Here is a 25,459-nt window from a genome sequence, read left to right as displayed (position 1 = left end):
TATGAAATCATCATTGTAATTTCAAGTCGAGCTTCCATTTTACTCGATTATTGGTGAATGGACGATTTTATTCAGATGCCATTTTATTTTTTCCATGTACTTCACTTCAAAGGAGTAACCGGATTAACTTATTTTGCAGCCTTCTCTGGAATCTTGCCATTTGTTTGTTTAACTCTGACACCGAAACTGGACGAGGTTATGTTTTCACCCGTCTCTGTCTCTGTGTCTGTCTGTCTGTCTGTCTTTCTGTGAGCATGATATCTCAAAACGTTGTGGACGGATTCAGACGAAACCGAATCGATGGGTCGGGTGTGTAACGAGGATGAATTGATTAGATTTTGGTGAAGAGCCAAATCCGGATCCAAGAATACGAGAATTTTTAATTTATAAAGTGATTCTTCAACATTGAGAGATGGGGCCAAAAACGATATATGGCACAATATTTTTTTAAGTTTATGGACTAGTTATGACAAAACGAGGTGGATAGGTTGATTCGGTGACGAGAACAAGCCAATTCGAGTTTGGTTCACGTCCGGATCCAGATCCGGCCTTTCAGTGGGATACAGAGTGTAAATTGTTCAGCCTGGCGGAGGTATGCGCACTCCCAAATGCCGTTGTAGTTTCTACTTGAATCTCCCATATGCTTGTCAGCATCTTGCCAACACATCTGAAAGTATATTCATCGAGGAATCCGTTGTGTGCACATATAATGATGCGTGTTTGACTTTTTCATTATAATTTGAATTTAGTTTTTAATGACCACTGGTTTTACCATATCTCCTTTGTCAGGAGACCTGCCAAAAGTTTTTATTTTATTTTCTTCTTCTCCAACAAGGAAAATCTGTGTTAACAGGTTTTGGCCATTTGACGAGGAGGCTGATGACATTGGCCGAAGGTCGTCTCATCATGGCTTTGGAGGGTGGACACGACCTTACGGCCATCTGTGATGCCTCCGAAGCGTGCGTTACAGCTTTGCTCGGTGAACCGGTGAGTTGTTCTTCAACTTGTGATTGCGTGGAAAGAGAAGTTTTCACAGTTTTCTGAAAGAATCTGAAATAGTTCAAAATGTATACACAGTGAGGTGAGCAGAGCTTGAACCATTTTTGTTTTGCAGCTGGAGCCAATCTCCCCCGCCGAGCTCCAGCGCAGGCCCCATTCCCATGCCGTGGCTTCCCTGGAAAAAGTCATCGCCATGCAAAGTACGTTCAACCACCTGCACCGTTCGCATCAGGAGTGCATTAAGAGCTGGCCCACGGCATGTGATAAATGTTTTTTGTGTGCTCTCTATGGCCCATTGGTACTCGCTTTGTTTCAGGTTCACTTTGTATTTCAAAAAAATGAAACCTTTAAATAATAAATTTGTGGAATATTTATGAAAGATTTTCTTGAAAAACTTGCTTTCTTTCATTCTTTAATGCTCCTTGTATTGCCACTTGTTTGATGATAAGGCTCTGTGATTTCTTTGATTCTCAACTGCATGCTTTGCAGTCTGCAAAGAGCCTGTTTGTCACCAAATAAAATCTGCTTCAACAGAACTATTTTCTACAGTCTGCACTTCATGGTGGGCTTGTAAGTTGTTATACTAACAAAGCCCTTGTGTGGCAGGTCGCTACTGGCCGTGTGTGCAGCGACAGGCCCACACACTCGGCCTGGCCCTGGTGGAGGCACAGCAGTGTGAGCGAGAGGAAGCTGAGGCTGTCACCGCATTAGCTTCGTTGACGATGACGGGACGGCAAACCAGCACAGAGGAAGGGCATAGGTAAGATGACAAGCAGGCCAAATCGATGTAAACACAATCCCCTTTTCATTTGAGAAAGCTGTAGTTTGTAAATGCTTTCAGAGGGGGGGGAAGTTGAAGTTGTGTGTTTATTGAAAGTTTCTGAAAAGTTCCATAAATATGAATAAAGAATGCTGTTGAAATGCTGTGAACGTTAAGATGTTTCTTTTGTCAGAAAGCTGTTTTTTTATACGAGGTAATGACTCCATTGTGTTTTTGGTATTTGTTTTTTGCATTCAAATAACTCTGCAAACAATGCATTGATTTCAATGTCATCATTCCCCACTTTGCCCACTCTTCAAACTTTGTTTTGACGACTCATCCTAAAATAGCAACTCTCCTCCCCCAACCTCTTGCCGGCAAACCATGAAACTCTCTGCCAATTCTCCTCCCCCAATCCATCCTCAACAAATCGCCTCAATAGCAACTATCGTTTCCCAAAACCCTTCTTGGGTTTGGAAAAGGACGGCCATTACAAACTCAAACAATGACTCTCCCTCAATAATGCATTGGTTGAAATGGTGAGGCTAAAGTGGTGAATTTTAGCATTATCGGTATTGCATTGGACAATTTCAATTTCATTTTCCACTCACCCTGGCATGAATCAGCATTGCTCATATCAATTAACATCTGATGTAAGCATAAATGACAAGGAGGCTTAAAACCATGAAAATGGCCTGTTTGGCATTCCCATGTGAGGACAACTCGTGATATTGAAATCCCATTTTCAAATCTCAAACTCTGTTTTATCCATTGTCTACTTGTGTACATGTGATTCACTTCAAGTGCAATTATCTCCATGTCCTTGCATGTTCAATCATGTTCAATGAGATGTATGTGGTTCAATCAAAATGTTGTCCAAATGAGGCACTCAATATAGTCGTCCCAAAAAATGTCAAGTTGTTCATCTTTCAATACCCCAACATTCGTGGTCCGCAACCCTGTGTATTCACGGGTTATAAAGTGTGATCTGCTTCTGCATTCACGCTTTGCATATTTACTTTTTTTAACATTTCACGACAGGTCTCTTATGTCCACCACCGCTGATGTGCAGTAAATTCAGCCTGGGAATTCTTCCACAGAAAACTGCTCTCTTATGCACATATTCATCCCATCTCATCTTCAATTATCTTCCTCATCCTCCTGCTCTTGGTACTCTGAATCCCGTGGTGAGGCTGTTGCTTGAAAACTACTTGCATTCTCCTCCTGGAAGGAAAATCCGATTGAAGGCAACCTCAGATCATTTTGCAAAGCCCGCAACAAGTATGTGTCTTCCCTCAAGAGAGCCAGAAACCAACATCTGCTCAATCTCAAGAATGAGCTTTCAAATTTGTCTCCCTCCTCGAAAACCTGGTGGCATCTTGTCAAGTCCGTCTCTGGTGTCTGCTACGCTTGCATCGCATCCCTCACTTCAAATAGCACCACAGCCGACTTTGCTCGTGAGAAGACTGAATGCCTCAATTCTGTCTTTGTTTTCAAATCTTGGCACTAACCTCTCCCTCTCTGTACCCATCCTTCCCAGTTGTGCCTAATTGCTCCTGAATGTATTTTTTGCACCTGAAAAGAGGGGGGTGGGGGTGGGGTGGGGAGTTGACTGTCTGTCAACTCTTGACTCTGACTCTGCAACTGGACCAGACGGCATCAGCTCATGTTACCTAAAAACCTGCTCTGCCGCGCTTGCGCTTCCTCTCTACCCATTCCACCCTGTCATTTACCACAGGTCATCTTCCATCTGCTTATAAATTGGCCAACATCACAGCATTACATATAAAAGATACAAAAACGGATCCCGTTTACGACAGACCAAGTAGCTTACTTCCAATCATCAGCAAGGTCATGGAAGCCATCATCACAGTTGACATAAAATCATTCCTTTTCTCCAACAGTCTCATCTCAGGTCATGAATTCAAATTCAGACCCGGTCACTCTACCTGGGACATGCTGCTTCCACTCTCCCAACAATGATGGAAGCCCTCAATATCAGTCATGAGATCAGGTCCATCTCTCTGGACATATCTCAAACTTTTGATACAGTCTGGCATCCTGCCTTGCTCTCTAAACTGTCTGCCTATGGAATCCAGGGCCAATTCCAGTCTTGGATTGCTGACTTCCTCCCCTCTTAGATAACATGTGGCTCAATGTGTTTTTGTCAATGGTGCGGCTTTTCGGGTCGCCCTTTCTCTCTCTGTCAAAGCTGGAGTGTGCCAAGACGGTGTTCTCGGCCCCATATTATTCCTAATCTTCAGTAATGATCTCATTGACTCTGAAAAATCCTCTTTAGCTCTTTGCTGATGACTCCACACACTGCCGTTACATCTCTCATCCTTCTGACAGGCAGTGACCTCTTCCCTTTCCTTAGACCTTGACAAAATTGTCAAACACAATTTTGCTTAGGTATCCATATTGTACACCCTTTGCGTTCTCCCTTACCCCTCATTGTTACCTGCATCCCTTGTTTGTCTGTCTTTGTCTTCTTTCTCACTCAGCCCTGCTGTTGATTTCCCCCCCCCCCTCTCTCTTGCTCTTCCCCTCATGTTGTGTCCTGATTTGTTCTGTGTTGTCGCTCTTCCATGAGTCTAGACCATGTAAAAACAAAAAATAAATAACTTTTTAAAAATACCAAAAAAAATGCCTCGACGTTCGTGGCATTTTTCAGGAATGTATCCCCCGCGAATGTCAAAGTCCGACAGTATATGTAATTCATAAGGAAATGGTTTCTTCCTAATTTATATATCCTGATAAAAAAAATTTTAATCGTACCCATGTCTGAAGGAAGCGGTTCACTTTGGGATTTTTAATATGAAATGAGCAAAGCCTAGAAACGAACAAAACCCATCGAAATTACCCTTTAGAACGTACTAGAATTAACCTTTACAATTAACCTTTGGCACCCACTACAATTACCTTTTGGAATTACCCTTTGGAACCCTTTCGAACCATCTGGAACCCTCTAGAATTACCCTTTGGAACCCTCTTGAATTACCCTCAAGAATTACCCTTTGGAACCCTCTTGAATTACCCTCTAGAATTACCCTTTGGAACCCTCTTGAATTACCCTCAAGAATTACCCTTTGGAACCCTCTTGAATTACGCTTTAGAATTACCCTTTGGAACCCTCTTGAATTACCCTTTGGAATTACCCTTTGGAACCCTCTTGAATTACCCTTTAGAATTACCCTTTGCAACCCTCTTGAATTACCCTTTAGAATTACCCTTTGGAACCCTCTTGAATTACCCTCTAGAAATACCCTTTGGAACCCTCTTGAATTACCCTCTAGAATTACCCTTTGGAACCCTCTTGAATTACCCTCAAGAATTACCCTTTGGAACCCTCTTGAATTACCCTTTAGAATTACCCTTTGCAACCCTCTTGAATTACCCTCTAGAATTACCCTTTGGAACCCTCTTGAATTACCCTCTAGAATTACCCTTTGGAACCCTCTTGAATTACCCTCTAGAATTACCCTTTGGAACCCTCTTGAATTACCCTTTAGAATTACCCTTTGGACCCTCTTGAATTACCCTTTAGAATTACTAGTGGGCCTGTTGGTCCACTGGACCAAATTTTCATTGGTCTTCAAGGCCTTGTTTGCACACCAGCCTGCTATTCTGCTTGTGCAATCGTTTGCCTTTCACCAAGCCCAGATGTGCTTGGGCCAGGACAGAGCGGAGATTATACGTTCTTTATAATTATTGCTCAATTGTACTCCTATTATTTTTGTTGCTCATATATTTGTATTAAGTATTAATATGTGGTTTGTTGCATTATGTTATCATTATTGTTGTTTATTTTGTAAATAGAATGCCCTGCTGTGGAAGGACCTATTAAGCTGTTCTGTACACCTTAACACGGTATGCGTTTAAAACATGTTTAAAACAAGTTTAAAACACCAATGAATGAGTCTTTTGGGTCCTCAGGGTCATGTGTCTTTTGGGCTGTTGGCCTAGGAAAGGTCATGGGGACTTTTGGGTCAGGGTATTTTTGGTCTTTGGGGTCTTTCAGGTATTTTGCTTTTTGGCCTTCTGGGTCTTTTGGTGTTTTATGGTCTTTGGGGTCTTGAAGGTCTTGGGTGTGTTCAAGGGTCTTCAAAGGTCAAAGGGATCTCAGTGGACTAAAGGGTCCATTTTTCGGAGAAACACCATGTTAGAAAGGTTGTTCTTGATTTTTGACGGACTGACGAATGGGCAGACAGATGAAAATAGTTAAATAATGAAGCAGCTACATCGCTTAAAAAAAAAAAGCTCGGCATTTCGTGGATTATTGTATCGCATTCAAAATTTTTTTGGAAGCCCCACGTTTGTGCAAACTCGACCACGTGCCGTCACCTGTATATCCTGTGGAAGGGCTCTGTTGGGTGTGGGGGTGGGGGGGGGTAGAGGTGTTAACAGATTGCTGTAAAGGGGGGGGGGTGTTAAAACTTTCCTTCATTTGCTTCTGATTGTCTTATTTGCTTTCTCACCAAACATTCCAAAGTGCATTTGCTTAATCACTTTAGGATTTACATTCCATCAAAGTATTATATCTTACCTTTTATTCTCACCCAGCCACAACAGAGTTGCTTGTCAAAGTAGTCTGATTAAGTCTTTCTGCTCAATTTTAGAGCATCACACCCCAGAGCAAAGGGGGGTAATGGAGTTCCGATGAAGAATTATAATTGCCCGAGAGTGTGTGGGCTCCTCTATGAGTATGATTTTGACCATCGATGTTTTTACAGGTGTGAGGCTCATGGAAGAAAGAACAAGGTAGATGAGATCTGACAGTCGGACAAACGTCAAGAGAATAAACAAACAAGGTCAGAGGAAAGGGAGGTGGGTGTTGGGGTTAACACTGAAACTAGCAAGTAAGATGGTTGGGTTAAGAAAGGTTAATGGTGGAAATAAAGATCATGGGAGAGAATTGAGGAATGAAGAGATGGTGATGCGCTGCTTGCTTGAATTTAATCCCTGGAAGGAGAAGTGAGACGGAGCTTCTGGAAGGTCGTTTCATAGATTGGAGAAGTGAGGAATAAAAGGGTCGTGGTGTGCAGTCCGCTTGGGTTTTGGATGGAGTGGGTTACTGGAAGAACACTTGCATCCTGGAGTCGATCGCGAGGACAGAGAGCAGGGGAGCAATGTCGGAGAATAGACGGTATAAAGCGGAAAGACCACCAACCTGCCTGTGATGACAGCAACAAGACCCTGTGCTTTGGCCTCATCATGGGAGATTCCAATAATTTTGAGAGCTTTCGACTCCACAGAATCAGACAGACAGATGTGATGCTGGGGTGCCAGCCCATACCAGAATCGTACTCCATTAAGCTATAGATAAAGGCCTTGGAGACTGTGTCCTGCAGCTCTGGTTTTTTAAGGAAAGACTTGGATCGACGGACAAGGCCCACTTTGTGGCTGGGTTTTGAGGGCAGATTTGCTATGTGGTTGGCCAAGGAAACGTCATGGTTCATTGTGAGGCTTAGAAGTTCAAGAGACTAAACCTCTTCCAGTGGATGACTAGAAAATAGAAAGGTGTGGGTGTGTGAGTGATACCAGAGGGATGATAGAGTGAGACTGAGAGATTTCACAAGGCTGAAGGACAGATTCCATCTGTCAAACCAGTCGAATCATTTCCAGAGAGACGCAGAGACATACAGACGCACACACACAGACAGCTGCTGTCTGCCAAGCAGAGGGATGGGAGGAATTGTACGACACAATGTGGTGGTGGCAAAAATAGAGGGTTTTCCAGAGCATTGTCGAGGTGATAAATATGGATGACGTATAAGATTAGGCCAAAATTACTGCCTTGGGGAACACCAGCCTCCACTGGGAGAGAGATGGAGAGGATTCCATTGATGACGAGTATTGACTGTGTGAGTGGAGGAAGTCAGAAATCCAGGAATGAAGGCAGCCTTTGAGCCACAAGTTGACAACTTGGCAACAAAGCAGTATACCAGACTGCCGAATACCTGAGATGTTACCAGGGAGATGGTCCTAACCTCTTTTTTGAGAAAACTACAAACGTCACCAAACTTGACCATCAACTGCTTTTTGAATGCTTTACCAGATTGCTGTTCATTGGGACCATTGCATTTTAAAGCCATTGTTTTTTTTTTGGGTTTTTTTAATACTATGGAAGAGGACCTGCTCACAAGCCATTCTTCTTTGTGGTCACCAAACAAACAGTCACATGGTGGAGCAAGGGGCATGGCGTAAATGAACCTGTCTCCAAATGAAAACAGGATATTTATCATCGAGTAAAGATGAGCATTGTTCGTATATTACAGTATATTTTCATCAAGAGTTGGTGAGGAATTGCTGTTGCATCCTTTTTAAATAATTATTGTTTTTTTGTTGTTTTTTTTTTTACAATAATGGATTTCATGCCTTCTGGACACTACATGAGGTGTGAAACATCAGCGGCACCATCCTGCTTCAGCAGTGATGTAACTATCGAGCCAAATTTGTTGTCTAATCCCAGTCCATTGTTCAATATGCGACATTTGAAATTACATATGACTGCTAAATGAGGCCTTGTGTGTGCGTATGCCGTTGGTTGTCATATGCGTCGCTGGGTTTCAGATGGTGGAATGGAGCCCTGCCACGTCTCAAAGTATCCACCTTCATGTGTCTGTCTTTGCATTTTTTTTTTTTTGAATACCTTGTTGAGGCTCGGATGAGAGCTAACACAACGCACAGCAAAGGGGGTGGGAGTGGGAATGACAAAACAGTGGGGAACAGAGACATGAGGAGATCTGTGGAAGGGAGAGGGATGGGGTGGCGAACACAGGGTACACAAGATGGACACTACAGGGACTTTCAGGAAGGAAAGCAGGGAATTTGAAGGAGGTGGGTTTGGGGTGGTTTAACGGGGGTAGAAAAAAATCGAGGATTTGAATGGGGGATGATGAGAGGTGGCGGTGAACAGCTGTTTTGAAGGCCTGGGGGGAAGAATGGGATTGAACAGAGTGAGGGAGTTGATTCCAAAGGTGGGGAAAAAGAGGAATGAAAGAGTGAAGGTGAGCAGTGATTCGTGATTTTGGTCGTTTTTCCAGAAGTTTGTTGGTGGACCTTGAGCGCCCTGCGGAAATATGGTGGGGACAAATCACAGACACAGCAGGGGGGTGGGGGGGCAAGACCGGAGAGGAGACGGGAGAAGACAGAAAGACCACTGACCAGCCTGCGGTGAGAGAGTGAGAGGTCCAAAGACTCAGCCTCATCACGGGAGATGCCAATGATCCGAAATGCCTTGGTTTCTACAGCGTGAAGCCGATAAAGGTGGGAGGCTGGAGCACCAGCCCAGAGGGGAGAGCAGTACTCCATCAGGCTGCGGACAAAAGCTTTGTATGTGGTCAGGAGCTCAGGTGGGCTGAGGAAGGACTTTACATGATGGGAGGATTCCCAGTCCGTGACTTACTTTGGAGGCCAGGTTGGAAATGTGGCTTTCCCAGGAAAGATCATGGCAGATAGTGAGACCCAGAAACTTGAAAGAAAGGACTTCTTCCAGAGGATTGTTGAGAAAGTGGATGGGGGGGGGGGCGTGGAGGGTTCAAACGGTCCTTTCGGAGAGACATTGTGACAGTGTGAGATTTCTCCGGATTGAAAGACATGTTCCACGTGTTGGACCAGTTTGTGATTTTACCCAGATCTGCAGTGAGCGAAGAAGCTGCTGCTTGCCAGTCTGAGGGATGACAGATGGTACGGCAGAGGGTGGAGTCATCAGGAAAGAGATATAGAGGATTTTCCAGAGAGTCGGAGAGATCATTGATGAGATCTCGCTGGGCCCAGTTGATTCAGTTCTGCGCACTGGGCACTTTTAACCTGCTGTTGCTGGTGCAAAATCTGCAATTCAAATTCTCATTTTAACATAATTTTCAGCATTTATGAAAGAGTGGCAATTTCAAAATGGTTAACCAAATTGATCACTTCCTCAATGCAAATTGGACTCTCAGAACTACTTGAAATATCTGTGGATGAGAGGTGTCAAGTTTGCACAAGCGAGCGGCAGTAGTGGATATCTCACACACACACTCACACACACTCACACACACTCACACACACTCACACACACTCACACACACTCACACACACTCGCACACACTCACACACACTCACACACACACTCACACACACACTCACACACACACACACACGCACACACACACACACACACACACACACACACACACACCTCCTTTTCCCAATGTATGCAAAAATCTTGTATAATTTCTCTTGTGGCTCCGGAACCAAAAAATAGATGTATTTATAATGGCCCTCATAGCCCATGCATCTTTCTCCCACTACCCTCCCCCTCCTCCCCCTCCTCCCAAAAAAATATTTTTAACTTGTCCTGTGTGGATTGTCCAACAATCCTCAGACATGACCTTCCCATTGGTGTCAACAAGCATCTGGTTTAGTTGCTTGTCTCCCTTATGAATATTGGGAATGATGGCATCGGCTTTCCGGCTGCACACCCCATTAAATATATCACCAAGCCTGCTATGTTCACATGAGGTAATCCTTTAAGGTTCAAAGTCCACTTACTGACGGGGATGATAGGAGAAGTGAGTAATGCACCGGTCCAAGGCCTTGCATGGGCCTACATTGTCGGGAATCTTTTGCAGTACGGGATTTTTGGCCGAGTTGATCAGAAAGTTCTTCAAATCTTTGGTTGTGCAGAGGCATACCCCTTTCTTACAGGTATGTTTCCAAGTCTTGTTGGCTTCTTTCAGAAGCTATGTGAGCCATTTTATGTTAAAATCCTTATCTGGCACGTATGATATATGTTCGGCCACCCTGATGGTGGACTTCATTGCTTGTTGTTTCTGTGCATGCCTCCCAAGGAATTCTGGGATGGATTACGTCATTTTGGAAGTCGTGTATTGCTCACGGTTTGGGTTCGATTGTATGTGGACATGCATGTTACATTTGAAGCCAGGAATGAGGCCAGAACGACACTCTCTCCAGGAACAGTCAACACGTCTTTAATGCACCCATCAGCTCATACAGTGTGCACGTTTCCACCCGGTTCCAACCACGCCCCCTCTATCGACTCTCCAATACATCACATATCTTCCCCTCAAGTTACACAACATAATCCTTTAAGTACTCTGGTGGTTTGGATATTCGCTCCGAACGACGTACTGGTGTCACTGAGGACTCTATTTCCAATGGAGGTGTTACATTTGCTGGAGTTGTGGCCATCGTTGTTGGCTGTACATCAACAACAGGCTCTACCTTATCCAGGTCTACTCCATCAGATTTCCGAGTACGCATCTGATCAACATGACGTCACAATGTTTGGCCTGACTCATTTACAACACGATATGATACAGGCCCAGTTTGCTTCGAAACAACTGCTGCCATCCATGGTGCTCCTAACCCCATATTCTTGGCATACACAGTTTCTGGTTCCTCAAATTTTCTTGAGGTTCCACCACGATACTCCTTCTGTTTGTCCTGCTACTTCCCCACCTGTACACACAACTTGGGTTTGATCAAATCAAGACGCAACGTTACATTTCTTTGAAATAATAACTGAGCTGGAGAAACTCCGGTGACTGCATGAGGTGTAGCATTGTACCTTAGCTGAAACCGAGCGACTTTGTTCGACAACTCGTCCGTGTCCACTGATATCTTTTTCATGGACTGTTTAAAGGTTTGTACCAAACGTTCTGCTAACCCGTTACTGGCCGGATGTACAGGAGCCAAGGTGGAGTGATAGATTCCATTACGATGGCAAAATGTCCTGAACTCTGCGGATGTAAAACAAGTGCCATTGTCTGATACCAAATGTTCAACTAACCCATGTTTTGAACACATCCATGAGGAACTTAATAGTTGCCTTTGTCGATGCTGAATTTGAAGCCACAATCCTAATCTCAACAAATTTAGAGAAAGCATCCGCTGCAACAAAAATCATTCGTCCCATAAATGGTCCTGCGTAATCCACATGCAATCTCTGCCATGGTCTGGCTGGTAATTCCCAAGGATGTAAACTCGCCATTGGAGGATTCCTCACTTTCATTTGACATGAATTACACCGATGTACAACACTCTCAATGTCCTGACACAAATTCGGCCACCAGAAATAACTACGAGCTAACCCTTTCATGCATACCACTCCAGGATGAGTCTCATGCAATTTCTCCAACAACTGAGCCCGACCTGGTTTGGGTACAATTACCCTATTCCCCCACATGATACATTCCCCATTCGTGTCAATGCTTAGTTCTGTTCGTCTTCGAAAAAACGGTAACAGCTCATCGGACGGTGATTTATCTGGCCAACCCGTCTGTACATTACGATACACCTGACACAACAAAGGGTCCTTCCTCATCCAGACACGTATTTGTGATGCTGTGATGGGTTCCGAAAGGTTGTCCATCAATTGCCTGACAAACTCAAACTCTGGTACCTTTGGGGGCATCGGGTAACCTTCCGTCAGGTAGGGGTGAACGACTTAAAGCATCACAATTACCATGAGCCTTACCACGTTTGAACCTCAAAGTATATGTATATGCACTGAGAGTAATACACCAACGAATAACCCTCGGTGAAGCCAAATGTGGTACAGGCTTGTCTTCACCCAACAATCCAAGCAAAGGCTTGTGGTCAGTCTGGATTTCAACCTTGCGTCCCCAAACATACTGGTGAAAATGTTTCATTCCGAAGATGATGGCCAGCCCTTCTCTATCAATCTGTGCATAATTACGTTGTGCGGGCTTAAGAGATCTTGATGCAAATGCGATAGGTCGTTGACTACCGTCTTCCATGATGTGAGACAGTACAGCCCCAACTCCATATGAAGAATCATCAACTGACAGTACCAGGGGTTTATCACTACCGTGGTGAATCAAAACATCCACGGATGTAAGCAAGCGCGATTGCCTCCCGGAAAGCCTCACTCTGCTCCACACCCCACTTCCATACTACACCTTTACGTCGCAATTTGTGAAGCGGTTCAAGAACTGCAGCAACTCTCGACAAAAACCGATGATAATAATTCAGCATTCCAAGGAAACTCTTGAGCTGCGATGTATTCTGAGGTGCCGGTGCCTCCACATTGGCCCGGATGGACTCTTGCACCAGCCGTATACCGGTTGCATCAACGCGATACCCACAATACACCACAGAATCAGCCAAGGAAGCACATTTGGCCTTGTTCAGATGACTCCCCGCCAGCCTCAACCGAAGGAAGACTTCTTGTAGGTGGCACAGGTGATCTGCTTCGTCTTTACCGGACAGGTATATCATCCAGTCGTACGACCATAAAAGGAATGGACTTCAGTAAGTTTTCCAGGAAGTTCTGAAAAATATCTGGGGCCGATGATATACCAAATGGTAGACGGTTGTAGCGATACAGACCACGATGTGTATTGATCGTCGTGTAGTCCTTTGAATCCTCATCCAACTCCAGCTGCATGTAAGCTGATGTGAGGTCCAACTTAGACCAATGTTTTCCACCACTCATCTCCGCTAGAAGATCCTCCACTTTTGGAATGGGATCCTGGTCAACCATGGCTGCCTGGTTAAAGGTAGATTTGTAGTCGCCACATATCCTCACTGAACCATCTGACTTAATAACAGGCACATTTGGAGAGGCCCACTTTTGAATACTTGACCCTCTCCACTAGGCCCTCCAACTCTAAGCGGTCAAGTTCATGGTCAATCTTTTGCTTCAGAGCAAATGCCACTGGTCTGGCCTTAAAAAACTTGGGCTTACAGTCTGGCTTGGCATACAATGTAGCATTCATGCCAACCACCCGACCTGTAACCCCAACAAATACGTCCTCATGAATCAGCTAACACCGCTGCCTCTGGGCGACTATGCATCTTCAGCTGCTTGATCTCCGCCCAGTTCAACTTCAACTGTTCAAGCCAGTTTCTGCCCAACAAACTGGGCCCACTCTTGGTAACCACCACTCGCAATAATTTTTGCCGACCTCTATGTCGCACTGTGATATCAGCCTCCCCTACCAAAGGGATTGTTTCACCAGTGAACGTCTTAATAGTACGGAGAGAACGGAGCAACGGTGGTCTGCTTTCCAAAGAATCGTACACCTTCTGACTGATGACAGAGCAGAATGCTCCCGTATCTATCTCCATGTCAACCTTGGTGCCTTCCATTTCCACTGTGCATGGAAAAGCTCCAGAGCTGGACGTGTGATGCAGCGTATCATACTCCACATTACCGCACTCCATTGAGGTGTTATCCCCATACCCGGACATCTCTGAATCTGGTGCGGCCTCCTCCGTTGATGAATCCATACAATGGACTCTCGACTTCGGTTGAGTCACTTCCTGACGATTGGAGTCCACCTTTCTCCCACAACGTCTCGCAATACGACCCATTTTACCGCAACGAAGACACGATTCGGTTTTAAATCAGCAACTGCTCGGAGCATGTTTTCCACCACATCGCCGACAGCTGACGGGCCTCGATGGCATAAACGACAACATCTGGACCGTACTCGACGATTGGTTCCCCACAGAGACCTTCACGAATCGCAGCAGCTCCACGTCGAGCTGACTCACGTGCCGATGCTTTTTCAACCGCCATCTTCAATGTAAGTCCGTCAGTTTCCAACAGCCTCTTCTGAAGGGTTTTTGTTACTCACTCCAAATATGAACTGGTCACGTATCAACTCATCAAGCATCACCCCGTACTCACAGTGTTCGCTTGCGTCTCGATGTTCTGCAAGGAACGAACTGATGGATTGCTCCGGTCTTTGCGAGCAAAACCCCTCAACTTGAAACGCGCCAGAGATTTATGAGACTTCGGTGAAAAATGTTCATTCAACAATTTCCACGATCTCTTCAAAATCGACTTCTCCCGGTTTCCTTGGTGCACACAGTGACCGGATGACTGCATTGGTTTCGGCTCCAACAACCGACAATAAAATGGCGCCCTTCGTGCCTCCCTTCGTGATCTTGTTCGCCTCTTAGTAAAATGACAAACGTTCCACGTAAGCATCCCGTGACTGCTCGGAGTTGAACTCCTCCACTTTCCCATACGCAGCCATCGTTTACCTTCATCGCCAAATGTTACATTTGAAGCCAGGAACGAGGCCAGAACGACAGAGTCTCTCCAGGAACAGTCAACACATCTTCAATGCACCCATCGGTTCGAACAGTGTGCACGTTTCCGCCTGGTTCCGACAACTCCCCCTCTATCGACTCTCCAATACATCACACATGTGCTTTTGATAAATATTAACTTTCGAGCTGGAAGCCCATGGTAAAAATACCACTATTTAAAAATGGAAGTTTTTCATTCTTGCACTGGTTGGAAGAGCTCTAAAATGGGAAGTTATATACTTCTTTGCAGGAAAGAAAGGAAAAAAAAAACTTTTTGGGCATGATCCTGGCAGCGGTTTGCTTCCGATACTCCACCAGGGTTGATTTTTATTTTTATTTTTTGGTCTGATTGAAAAAATTACAATTTTACTGGAGGTTTGGATAGGTTTGAAGCAACTTTTGCTTTATGTTTTCTTCTTGAGGAGCATTTGCATGTTTCAGGGTGGAACAGGCAGATAGCATTAGCCAATATATATATATGGAATTTAAAAGCTGAAATATCTTGCATCAATAAGTATTCAACCCCCCCCCCCCCCACCCCCGGCTTTCTCAGAACGTATCCCCATCAAGTGGCGCATGGCTGTATGATAGATATATATATATATATATATATATATATATATATATATATATATATATATATATATATATATATATATATATATATATGTATATATATATATATGTATATATATATATATGTATATATATATATGTATATATATATATATATGTATATATATATATATATATGTATATATATATATATATGTATATATATATATACATATATATATATATATACATATATATATATACATATATATATACATATATATATATATATATATATATATATATATATATATATATATATATGTATATATATATATGTTTATCTGTATATTTATATGTATATATATATATATATATATATATATATATATATATATATATATATATATATATATATATATATATATATATATATATATATATATATATATATATGTATATATATATATATATATATACGTATATATATATATATATATATATACGTATATATATATATATATATATATATATATATATATATATATATATATATATATATATATATATATAATGTGGTGAATTAACGTGAATTGAGGGACATGACGCGGGATCACATGTTGTGCGTCTCGCGTATAAGGGGAGGTCTCTGTGGCACGAGTGATTGTCCCCGGGGCATTGCTATTGACATCGGCTGTCCACTTGATGCTCATTAACTGAAGGTGCTCATTGACTGGTGAGAATGGAGATTATATCGAACTCCGTGCTTACGCGGATTGCCTGCAATGGTTAACTGCACATGTATACGTTACTGCTTATGTACTCCTAGCTGAACCTGTATTTCCTGGTGTGCCCACAGAAGCGGCTCCAATCAAATGGAATAAAGCCTAAACTCTGAAGGTTCATCTCTCGCTCTCATTTCAATTTATTCCATTTAATTTTCTCGGCTCTCTCAACCAAAGATGGACAAGATCTACAAACCAGAGAGGTTCGACGCAGACCCGAACGCGACTGACGCAGAAATGAAATGGTCACATTGGTTCTGTTCCTTCTCACACTATCTGACCATCATCGCGGAGGGAGCTGACAAATTTGCCGCTCTCGTGAATCATGTCTCGCCCGGCGTGTACAGGCTCTTCTCGGGGTGCGACACTTACGAAGCAGCGATCGAGGTGCTGCAAGCGCTCTACGTGAAGCCCAAGAAGCGAGGTATACATACGACATCTTCTCAACACACGCAAGCAAGCAGCCGGGGGAGACAATCGATCAGTTCCTGCAAGCTCTGAATCAGCTGGGAAAAGACGGCAGCTTCCGGGCGGTAGCGCCGAGGAACACCGAAGGAAGCGACCCGGGAGGCATTCATCCAAGGACTCAGATCAGCCCACATACGGCAACGCTTACTAGAGAAAGCGCAACCCACTCTTGACAAGGTAGTCGATCAGGCTCGAGCGATGGATATGGCTCAGCAGCAATCCGAGTCATTTGGGACACCGATGCTGCTCATGAACGCTGCTACGATGGGAACCCAAGGAACCCCACTGGCACAGACACAGCCAGACATAGGGGATGGAGAAACACCCGAGGAGCCGGATACCCAGACCTCGTCAAACTCCTCAGCAACTGCTCCGGTTGGTAAATGCTTCTTTTGTGGGTACAAAAGGCATCCTCGTCAAAAATGTCCCGCCAGAGATGCCACATGCATGGTGCGACAAGAAAGGGCATTATGCCAGGGTATGTAAATCTACTCTAAGGAGAAATAAACCCACTTCTGCGGCTCTCTACTCGCAGAATAAATTGACTGCAGCCTCCCCGGGGAATCTATCCAAGGCTATCATCAACGTACGAATTAACGGGCATATGGCTGAGGCACTGATTGATACCTGTAGCTCTGAAAGTTTCGTCAACAGCTCGCTAGTGAAGGGCAGGAAATGGGTAATCCACCCGACTGACAATACGGTATGCATGGCCGCCACCTCACTACAATCCCGCGTACGAGGGTACTGCAATGTTGAATTGGACGTAAAAGGGTACACGCATCGGGATGTAAAAGGTGCTGGTGCTTCGTGATTTGTGCGCAGGACGTAATTCTGGGTCATAATGTCCTCAAGCAGCACACGAGCGTCGAAATACCCTTTGGAGGAAGCAAGCCTCGTCTAATTTTAAATGCGTTGACCACCGCGGAGGTAGACGTCCCCCAGCTGTTCGCTAACTTGTCGCCGGTCTGCAAACCGATAGCGATCAAATCGCGGCGATATACCACTGCTGACATGAATTTCATCACTTCGGAAACCAAGCGATTACTGGAGGAGGGAATTATAGAACCGAGCGATTCGCCATGGCGCGCACAGGTGTTAGTAACCAGCAGTCAGAACCATAAGAAACGGATGGTTGTCGATTATTCCCAAACGGTCAATCGCTTCACCCAACTCGACGCCTACCCCCTGCCGCGCATAGATGAGATGGTGACAGCGTGGCCAATTATAAGGTATTCAGTACCATCGACTTGCGAGCGCCCTATCATCAAATTCCCATCCGAGAGGAAGACAAACCTTACACTGCATTCCAGGCAGGGCGGCGCCTCTACCAGTTCAGAAGGATACCATTCGGTGTCACGAATGGAGTAGCTTGCTTCCAACGGGTTATGGACGACATCATCTCAGATGAAAACCTCGAAGACACTTTTGTTTACGTGGATAATGTCACAGTGTGCGGTAGGGATCAGAGGGAACATGATAGGAATCTGGACAGATTCTTGAGCATTGCTAGAAAATATAATCTGACTCTCAACTACGAGAAATGCGTATTCTCGGCAAGGTCAATTGACCTTCTCGGCTACACGATAGCCGACGGCACAGATTAAGCCTGATCCTGAGCGGTGCGCCCGCTCCGTGAGCTTCCACCACCTCAGGACTTGCAAACAATGCGCCGGGTGATCGGGATGTTCGCTTACTATGCAAGATGGATTTCGCAATACTCCGAGAAAATACATCCCCTAGTGCATTGCAAAAACTTTCCACCAGATGCCGCTGTCGTAAGAGCTTTCCACAATCTCAAGGATGATATCAGTAAGTCCGTGGTTTTATCGATCGACAGCTCGGTGCCCCGTGGTGGAGACCCGGCCTTCAAATCACGCCATAGCTGCTACACTTAATCAGTCTGGGCGGCCGGTCGCGTTCTTCTCGAGAACTCTCTCTAGAAGCGAGCAGAGACACTCAGCGATAGAGAAGGAAGCGTACGCCATCGTTGAAGCGCTGCAGAAATGGAGACATTATTTACTGGGAAACCACTTCACGCTCGTTACGGACCAACGATCCGTGGCATTCATGTTTGATGGGAAAGATAACGGGAAAATTAAGAATGAAAAAATTATGAGATGGCGGATAGACCTAGCTTGCTACAGATACAACATTGTTTACCGGCCCGGGAAAGAAAACCCTGCTGCAGATACCTTCTCCCGGGTCTACAGTTCGGCAACAATCAGTCAGGCTTTGCAAGACCTCCATGTGTCTCTGTGCCACCCAGGGGTAACCAGGATGGCACATTTCGTACGCAGACAAAATCTTCCCTATTCTGTTGAAGATATTAAACAAATGAATGCTTCATGCCCTGTTTGTGCTGAACTAAAACCCAGATTCTATGGCGCGGCATCTGGCAGACTGATCAAGGCCACTTCCCCCTTCGAGAGACTAAACATCGACTTCAAAGGGCCCCTGCCGGCCAAACAGACAACAGATACATATTCACCGTTGTTGATGAATATTCAAGGTTCCCTTTCGCGTTTCCGTGCTCGGATATGACCTCGGGCACTGTCGTAAAATGTCTCTCTGACCTCTTCGCTATGTTTGGGAGACCATTCACATACATTCAGACAGAGGGCCGTGTTTCATGTCGGCCGGGCTAAAACATTTCCTATTAGAGCACGGCATAGCAACTAGTCGAACGACGGGTTACAACCCACAGGGAAACGGGCAGGTGGAACGGTATAATGGAGTTATTTGGAAAGCCGTAACTCTGGCGCTGAAATCGAGAGGACTGGGCCCCGAGCGATGGGAGGTTACTCTTCCCGACGCTCTGAATTCCATACGCTCTTTGCTCTGCACGTCCACAAATGCCACTCCTCATGAACGTATGTTTACTCACCAACGACGTTATGTTGACGGTCAAACGGTGCCCAACTGGCTGACCCACCCCGGTACAGTGTTCATGAAACGCCCGGTACGACAAAGCAAGTATGAACCGCTGGTGGAGGGGGTCGAACTCATTGACACTAATCCAGAGTATGCTCATGTCAGGCTCCCGGATGGCAGGGAGACCACTGTGTCGGTTCGCCATCTGGCTCCCTCAGGTACTCCTCCCGCCGGTACACCACCTTCTGGCACTCCTCCTTCTGACATTTCCCCCAGGAACTCCGCCAGGCGACGGGGCTGCCGCGTTCACCCGAGAGCGATCGAGGAGTCATCCCCGGCACAAGTCGAGGCTCACCAAGAGGATCGGGAGTCTCCTCAAGTGAAACTGCCGTTTACTCCCGGAGGAGGTCGACGAATAAGGCCCCCTCGACGACTCAATCTGTAAAGGGGATTATCGGCATTCTCGCTGCTCATGCTCCTATATGCCCATTATATCATATATCGATGCTCATTTCCATGCTCCTACAACTCAAAATAATCACTGCTTGGCATGTATGCTTCTGTAGATCTATTAGTCCGCGTTGCTTGAAATGTATACTCCTATAGTGCTAAAGCAATCATGGTGTGTAAGATGGGCCCCTAGTTACATTTTAAAGGTGGGGAGAATGTGGTGAATTAACGTGAATTGAGGACATGACGCGGGATCACATGTTGTGCGTCTCGCGTATAAGGAGGTCTCTGCGGCACGAGTGATTGTCCCCGCGGCATTGCTATTGACATCGGCTGTCCACTTGATGCTCGTTAACTGAAGGTGCTCATTGACTGGTGAGAATGGAGATTATATCGAACTCCGTGCTTACGCGGATTGTCTGCAATGGTTAACTGCACATGTATACGTTACTGCTTATGTACTCCTAGCTGAACCTGTATTCCCGGTGTGCCCACAGAAGCGGCTCCAATCAAATGGAATCAAGCCTAAACTCTGAAGTTTCATCTCTCGCTCTCATTTCATATATATATATATATATATATATATATATATATATATATATATATATATATATATATATATATACATGCGCATATATATATATACATACATATATATATATATATATATACATATATATATATATATATATATACACACACATACACACACACACACATACATACATACATACATACATACATACATACATACATACATACATACATACATACATACATACATACATACATACATACATACATACATACATACATACATACATACATACATATATATATATATATTGATTTTTTATTGTTACTTATTACCGTACTTGTATATTTGTGAAAGGGTTAACTATCATAAAAATATATAGATTCTGCTCTCAATAAATGAACTTTTGTCATGCTTTGTTGTTAGCTTTGACTTTTATGTATTTCCGACAGTGTGGAGGAAGAGCCAATGGAAGAAGATCCAACAGAGCCATCATGAAAAGCACGCCAATGACAAGGCAATCGTGCTGTCCGGGTCTCATCCACACTGCCACTGTGGCAGTGTTTACATCTTGAAAGAGGGTCCACTGGTCATTCCCAGCAACGACAACCTGTGGGACCAGGAAACTAGCCATGGGAGCAAGTGGGGATTATATTTGTTGAAGAGGTTTGAGTAGTCATGGGAAAGGTGTTTATTGAAGCTGTTCCATCAACCATTGTTCTTTGGTTGAGGGCTGTTCATTTTAGGAGATAAAGCCAATTCATTAGTTGCTTTTTTAATATGGGTTGAAAAATTTTTATTTCCCTTTTTTATTGAACTCGTGACCCAAATTGTCACTTTTAGAGGGTCCTTCAGTAACTGTGTATCCATTAAGCGTGCTGATTGGTATCTGTTAGGTTATCGTGTTGTACTTCATAGAGCTGTGCCTTGGTGATTGGCTTTAAAGCACCAAGTTAATGAAAACATAGCCTTAATTCATGAATGGTGACTACTTTGATAGAAACAGTTTGGAAGAATGTATAAAAAGACAAAGCTTGCATCCCAAACGGCGAATCAAAGCACTTGCTCATAATATTGTATTTTATTTTAAATGCGGATTGCTTTTTTTCCACTTTTATAATTGCAACTTCTCATCTGAGTTTGCAACCGCAGTGACTTAACTTTGCATAGCTGAGGTCATAAGGGAAAAACAAGCCAGTTTTATGGGTGAGATGGTCTTTTGACGAACTCTTTTTGGAATGTGAGTAAGACGAAGCTTCAGACCTCACGTAATTGTTCCTTTAATTTGCACAGAAGTGCTTTTTTCTTTTCACGATGACCAATAAGTATATACGACTTTGAAAACTTCACTTGGAATTTAATTGCCTAGATCTCTGCACTTGTGAAGGACCGATTTTGGTCCATTGCTCGGAAGGGAATTTTGTGACATTGCTGCCTGAACTGATAGTTATCCAAGAATTTTACAAGTTCCTCAGTTGTTTACATGTGATTGCTTGACAGTGCAAAGGTCGTTGGTCCGACTTGTTAACGTGAAATAATTTCAACAAATATCAGAGTTGCTTTGAATGTCGGAAAGCATTGACCAAGCCAGTGAAGTTGCATTGGGATCAAAGTTTTTTTTGTTGTTGTTGTTGTTTTTTTTTTTTGTTTGTTTGTTTGTTTTTTTTGTATATATTGCTAATTAGATTAGGTACTGCTGGACTGTTAGCATAAGTATCAGTATTTCTTCATATTCAGCCACAAGACTGTTAATGTTGCGCCTTGGCGGACGCTTACGATTCCTAAACAGACTCCTGTCTCCCCATGTTTCATGTCAGCCTTATAGACAAAGCTCAGTGACGGCCGAGTCCTGGATTAGAAAATGATCCGTTTGGCATCCCTGGCAATTTTTTCTCGAGTTTTAGAATCCAATTTGAAATTGTCAAGGATTTTTTTTTTTTGACACTCACCAACATTTCCTCCAATGTAACTTTTCCTAAAACACATTGAAGTGAGAACTTGAATATCATTTAATTTGAAAATCATGTAAAACACTTTTTAAACGAAAAATTGCAAAATAATGGTGAATAAACGATACTCGCGTGAAGTTCAGCAAAAGGGAGGGGGGGTGGTGCAAGACGTGGTGCACGCAAGTGATCGTGATCAAATTGCTCAGCTCGGCCGAGAGGCCGATCGCACCTCATACACGGGGCACACAAAAGTGTGTACTGCGAATCCGCCACCCCCATGTCATAGCTTTGGTGGTTAATAGCCGAAAACTTTTTTTTTTTTGACAGTTTTTGGTGAGATATCGTTTTTTAGGAAAATAAAACCGCCATTAATTTACCAGCGCATGAGTAATGCAGTGCTGTAAACATTCAGTGCCAGATATACCAACAATAACGTGTACTTGTAATCTCGCTTGCCGGTTCCACTCGACGAATATGATATCTCCGCGGATTGAACGGGTGGGTGCACCCACCATTCGGTTCCGTACCCGGACCGAATGATGAAGCCGAGAGATTGGTGCTGCGGATCTCGCGTTGTCCTCCGAGTCATAAATCCATGATGTCGTTTTTCCCTTCCCGCGGGGATGCTGTGCCCGACACCTTCACGTGCCCATCAAAGTTGTGCACGAGGTGGAGGAATTTAACTCAGACTTGCAATATTACGGATGTTTTTATTTTTCAAGAACTGATTTCATTCCTGCTGGACACTACATAAGGTGCAAAATTAAACTCAACTAAAAACCACAAATTGATTTTATTTCTATTAAAGCATTTAATATGCGTAATACGTTTTGATCTTGTATTTGCAAATAATCATTTTGAGGTATTTTTTTATTTTGTTTGTTGGGAGGGGGAGGGAATATTAAAGAAATTTAAAAACATGTATCGCTGTATGCTTTCTTAGACTTTCCTTGTCTTATGCTAACAGTTTGGTATCTGTATGTTTTAACTTATTGATGTTTACAATGTAGTTTCGTGTTTTTTGCCAGGATCACGAATTGTAAATTATCTTAACTGCATATGACGCCAAGCCATACGACTATGAAAGGGTGAATGTTGTATTATGAGCGTGAATATATTTTTGGTGGTTTCTTATGTTGATAGCACCCTTTGGCGATTACTGTGCAGCAGGTCATCACATTCATTTTGAAAGAGCCATTGAAAGACACAGAAGCTGCCTGTTTTAGCTGGAAATCGTGCAACTGAAGGTATAAAGTTTATTGTGTTTTAATAGCAAGAGCTTTTTTTTTATATTTGCTTTCTTTCTTTACGAGCTTTCCTGTGGATGGAAAGGTGTCGAGTGAGCAGTGGAATTGTACGGTTGACTCTTGTGGGTCACCAATTTAGGCCTGTGAGCTCAGACAGTCATCTTCTGTAAATAAAATGATAAACTTAACAGTGGAATGTCATCTATTTTGTGATTCCAAACAGTTCTTCAAACTGCAGTTGAAACTCCGTTGATTGTCGACTATTCTTTAATGCGTAAGACTTGCAAAGGAACCTGTAGTCGTGTGCAAGACAAGGCTATTGGGAGATGGGAGATGAAGCTATGTGATTGAGCATCACCAGTTGTGCTCAAAGGCAACCCCAACATAGTTTGATCAGTCCTTAAAACAAGTGGTGCTCGACCTATTATATCTATGCACCTATCTAATGTACTATTATCTCCAACCTTGAAGGAAGTCCATTTTGGTACATGAGTGAGAGAAATTGAAAGTTGTATAATCGGTCTCAAACGATAACTAATTCACCACTTCGTCTCGACGCCAAACGATTCAGAAGTACAAAATGGAATGCCAGTTTTCACTGACAGGTATGAATCATCATGGATAAAGCTGTGTTTTAAACTGGCTGTTGTAACCAAGGTGGTTTGATCGAGTTTGTTGAGTCAGCTGCATCCATCGGGTTTGAGGTGAGAGCCAAAAGGAGCAGATCATCGACCGAAAACTAAGCGTTGCTTCGAGTCATCCTGCAGGTGGAATTTAATCTCAAATATGTACCTCTTTACTTTCACATTCAGTGCAGAGTTTTACTTTTTCCAAAAGGTAATTGAACAGTTCAGGAGACACATTCGCACGCGTACAGTTCGCTTTAAGGCTCTTCTGCATACAATTCCTGTACTACTGTATTTGGCTCAAACTGCTCTCATTAGCCATTCTTTCATCCAAGTTTTTCATTTCACAGACATTGTTCTTTCAACTTAACGTGCTGTAATTAAAGGCAATAATGCGCATTTTGCAAGTTTTTAGGACGAGGAACCATTCCAGAACAATTTCGCACAAGCGAGAGCGAAAAAGGGAAACAACAGAAACGGTATGGACAATGCAACACCTGCCAGTTTAATAATGGTCAGTTGTAAATGTAACCTGTTTAAGTCTTTAATGCACAATTTTTTTTTTGCATTTTTCTTGTACGTTGTTCATAAATTGGCCCAACATTGCACCGTGGCAGAACGAACCTTGCACATTAAAACGACGCATCAAATGAAAGTTGTCTTGCACTTTGTCACCACTGAAAATGAAATGCTTGAGTGATTGTCACTTTGGGAATTTGGCCTGCCTCTAACCTCTCATAACAATGGTGAACAATTGGTTGAAAATCCATAAATTACATGGTATCAAAATGTATACAGACTATACATCAAACTATACCATCTTGTCAATCTGCACTGCCTTTGGGTAAGTGATGACGTGTAATCATTCCATCACGTGCTATAACGTGTGATGAAATGATTACATGTCATCAGTTATCCAAAGGTATGAGTAACACTCCATCATCCCTCTCTGTGCTATTAAAGTTTTCTGAAATGGAAAGACCCGTGCGTAGGGGCAAAAAAACCAATCAAACCATCTCGTAGCTGGTTCCCTTGGAAGTTTCCCTCAAGATAGGCAGAGCTTTATACATTTTACTGATAGCTTTATCAGTTTGATATCTTTATAGATTTATACATTTTATGGAGATCCCCTCTATTTTA

At 43.5% G+C, this 25,459-nt stretch overlaps 1 protein-coding gene across 9 annotated transcripts in view; it reads left to right on the top strand.

The window, feature by feature from the left end:
• Window positions 1-23,881, top strand: part of LOC147021846 (histone deacetylase 4-like) — a 291,321-nt gene extending 267,440 nt beyond the window's left edge. For 8 of the 9 annotated variants that reach the window (XM_085892251.1, XM_085892252.1, XM_085892253.1 and 5 more), the window contains 4 exons: window positions 854-987; window positions 1,115-1,199; window positions 1,606-1,759; window positions 20,950-23,881. In XM_085892251.1, coding sequence (XP_085748377.1) covers window positions 854-987; window positions 1,115-1,199; window positions 1,606-1,759; window positions 20,950-20,995 — 419 coding nt within the window. In that variant the 3' untranslated portion in view covers window positions 20,996-23,881. Of the gene's footprint in view, window positions 1-853; window positions 988-1,114; window positions 1,200-1,605; window positions 1,760-6,492; window positions 6,571-20,949 lie in introns of all 9 variants that reach the window. The other variant, XM_085892249.1, reaches the window with a different exon arrangement.
• The last annotated feature ends 1,578 nt before the right edge of the window (window positions 23,882-25,459 follow it).

Source organism: Eptatretus burgeri, chromosome 8 (genome assembly GCF_056783735.1).
Source record: "Eptatretus burgeri isolate ZD-2024b chromosome 8, Ebu_testis_v1, whole genome shotgun sequence".
In the NCBI taxonomy this organism is placed as follows: Eukaryota; Metazoa; Chordata; class Myxini; order Myxiniformes; family Myxinidae; genus Eptatretus; species Eptatretus burgeri.
This window is presented reverse-complemented; position numbering and strand designations above follow the sequence as displayed.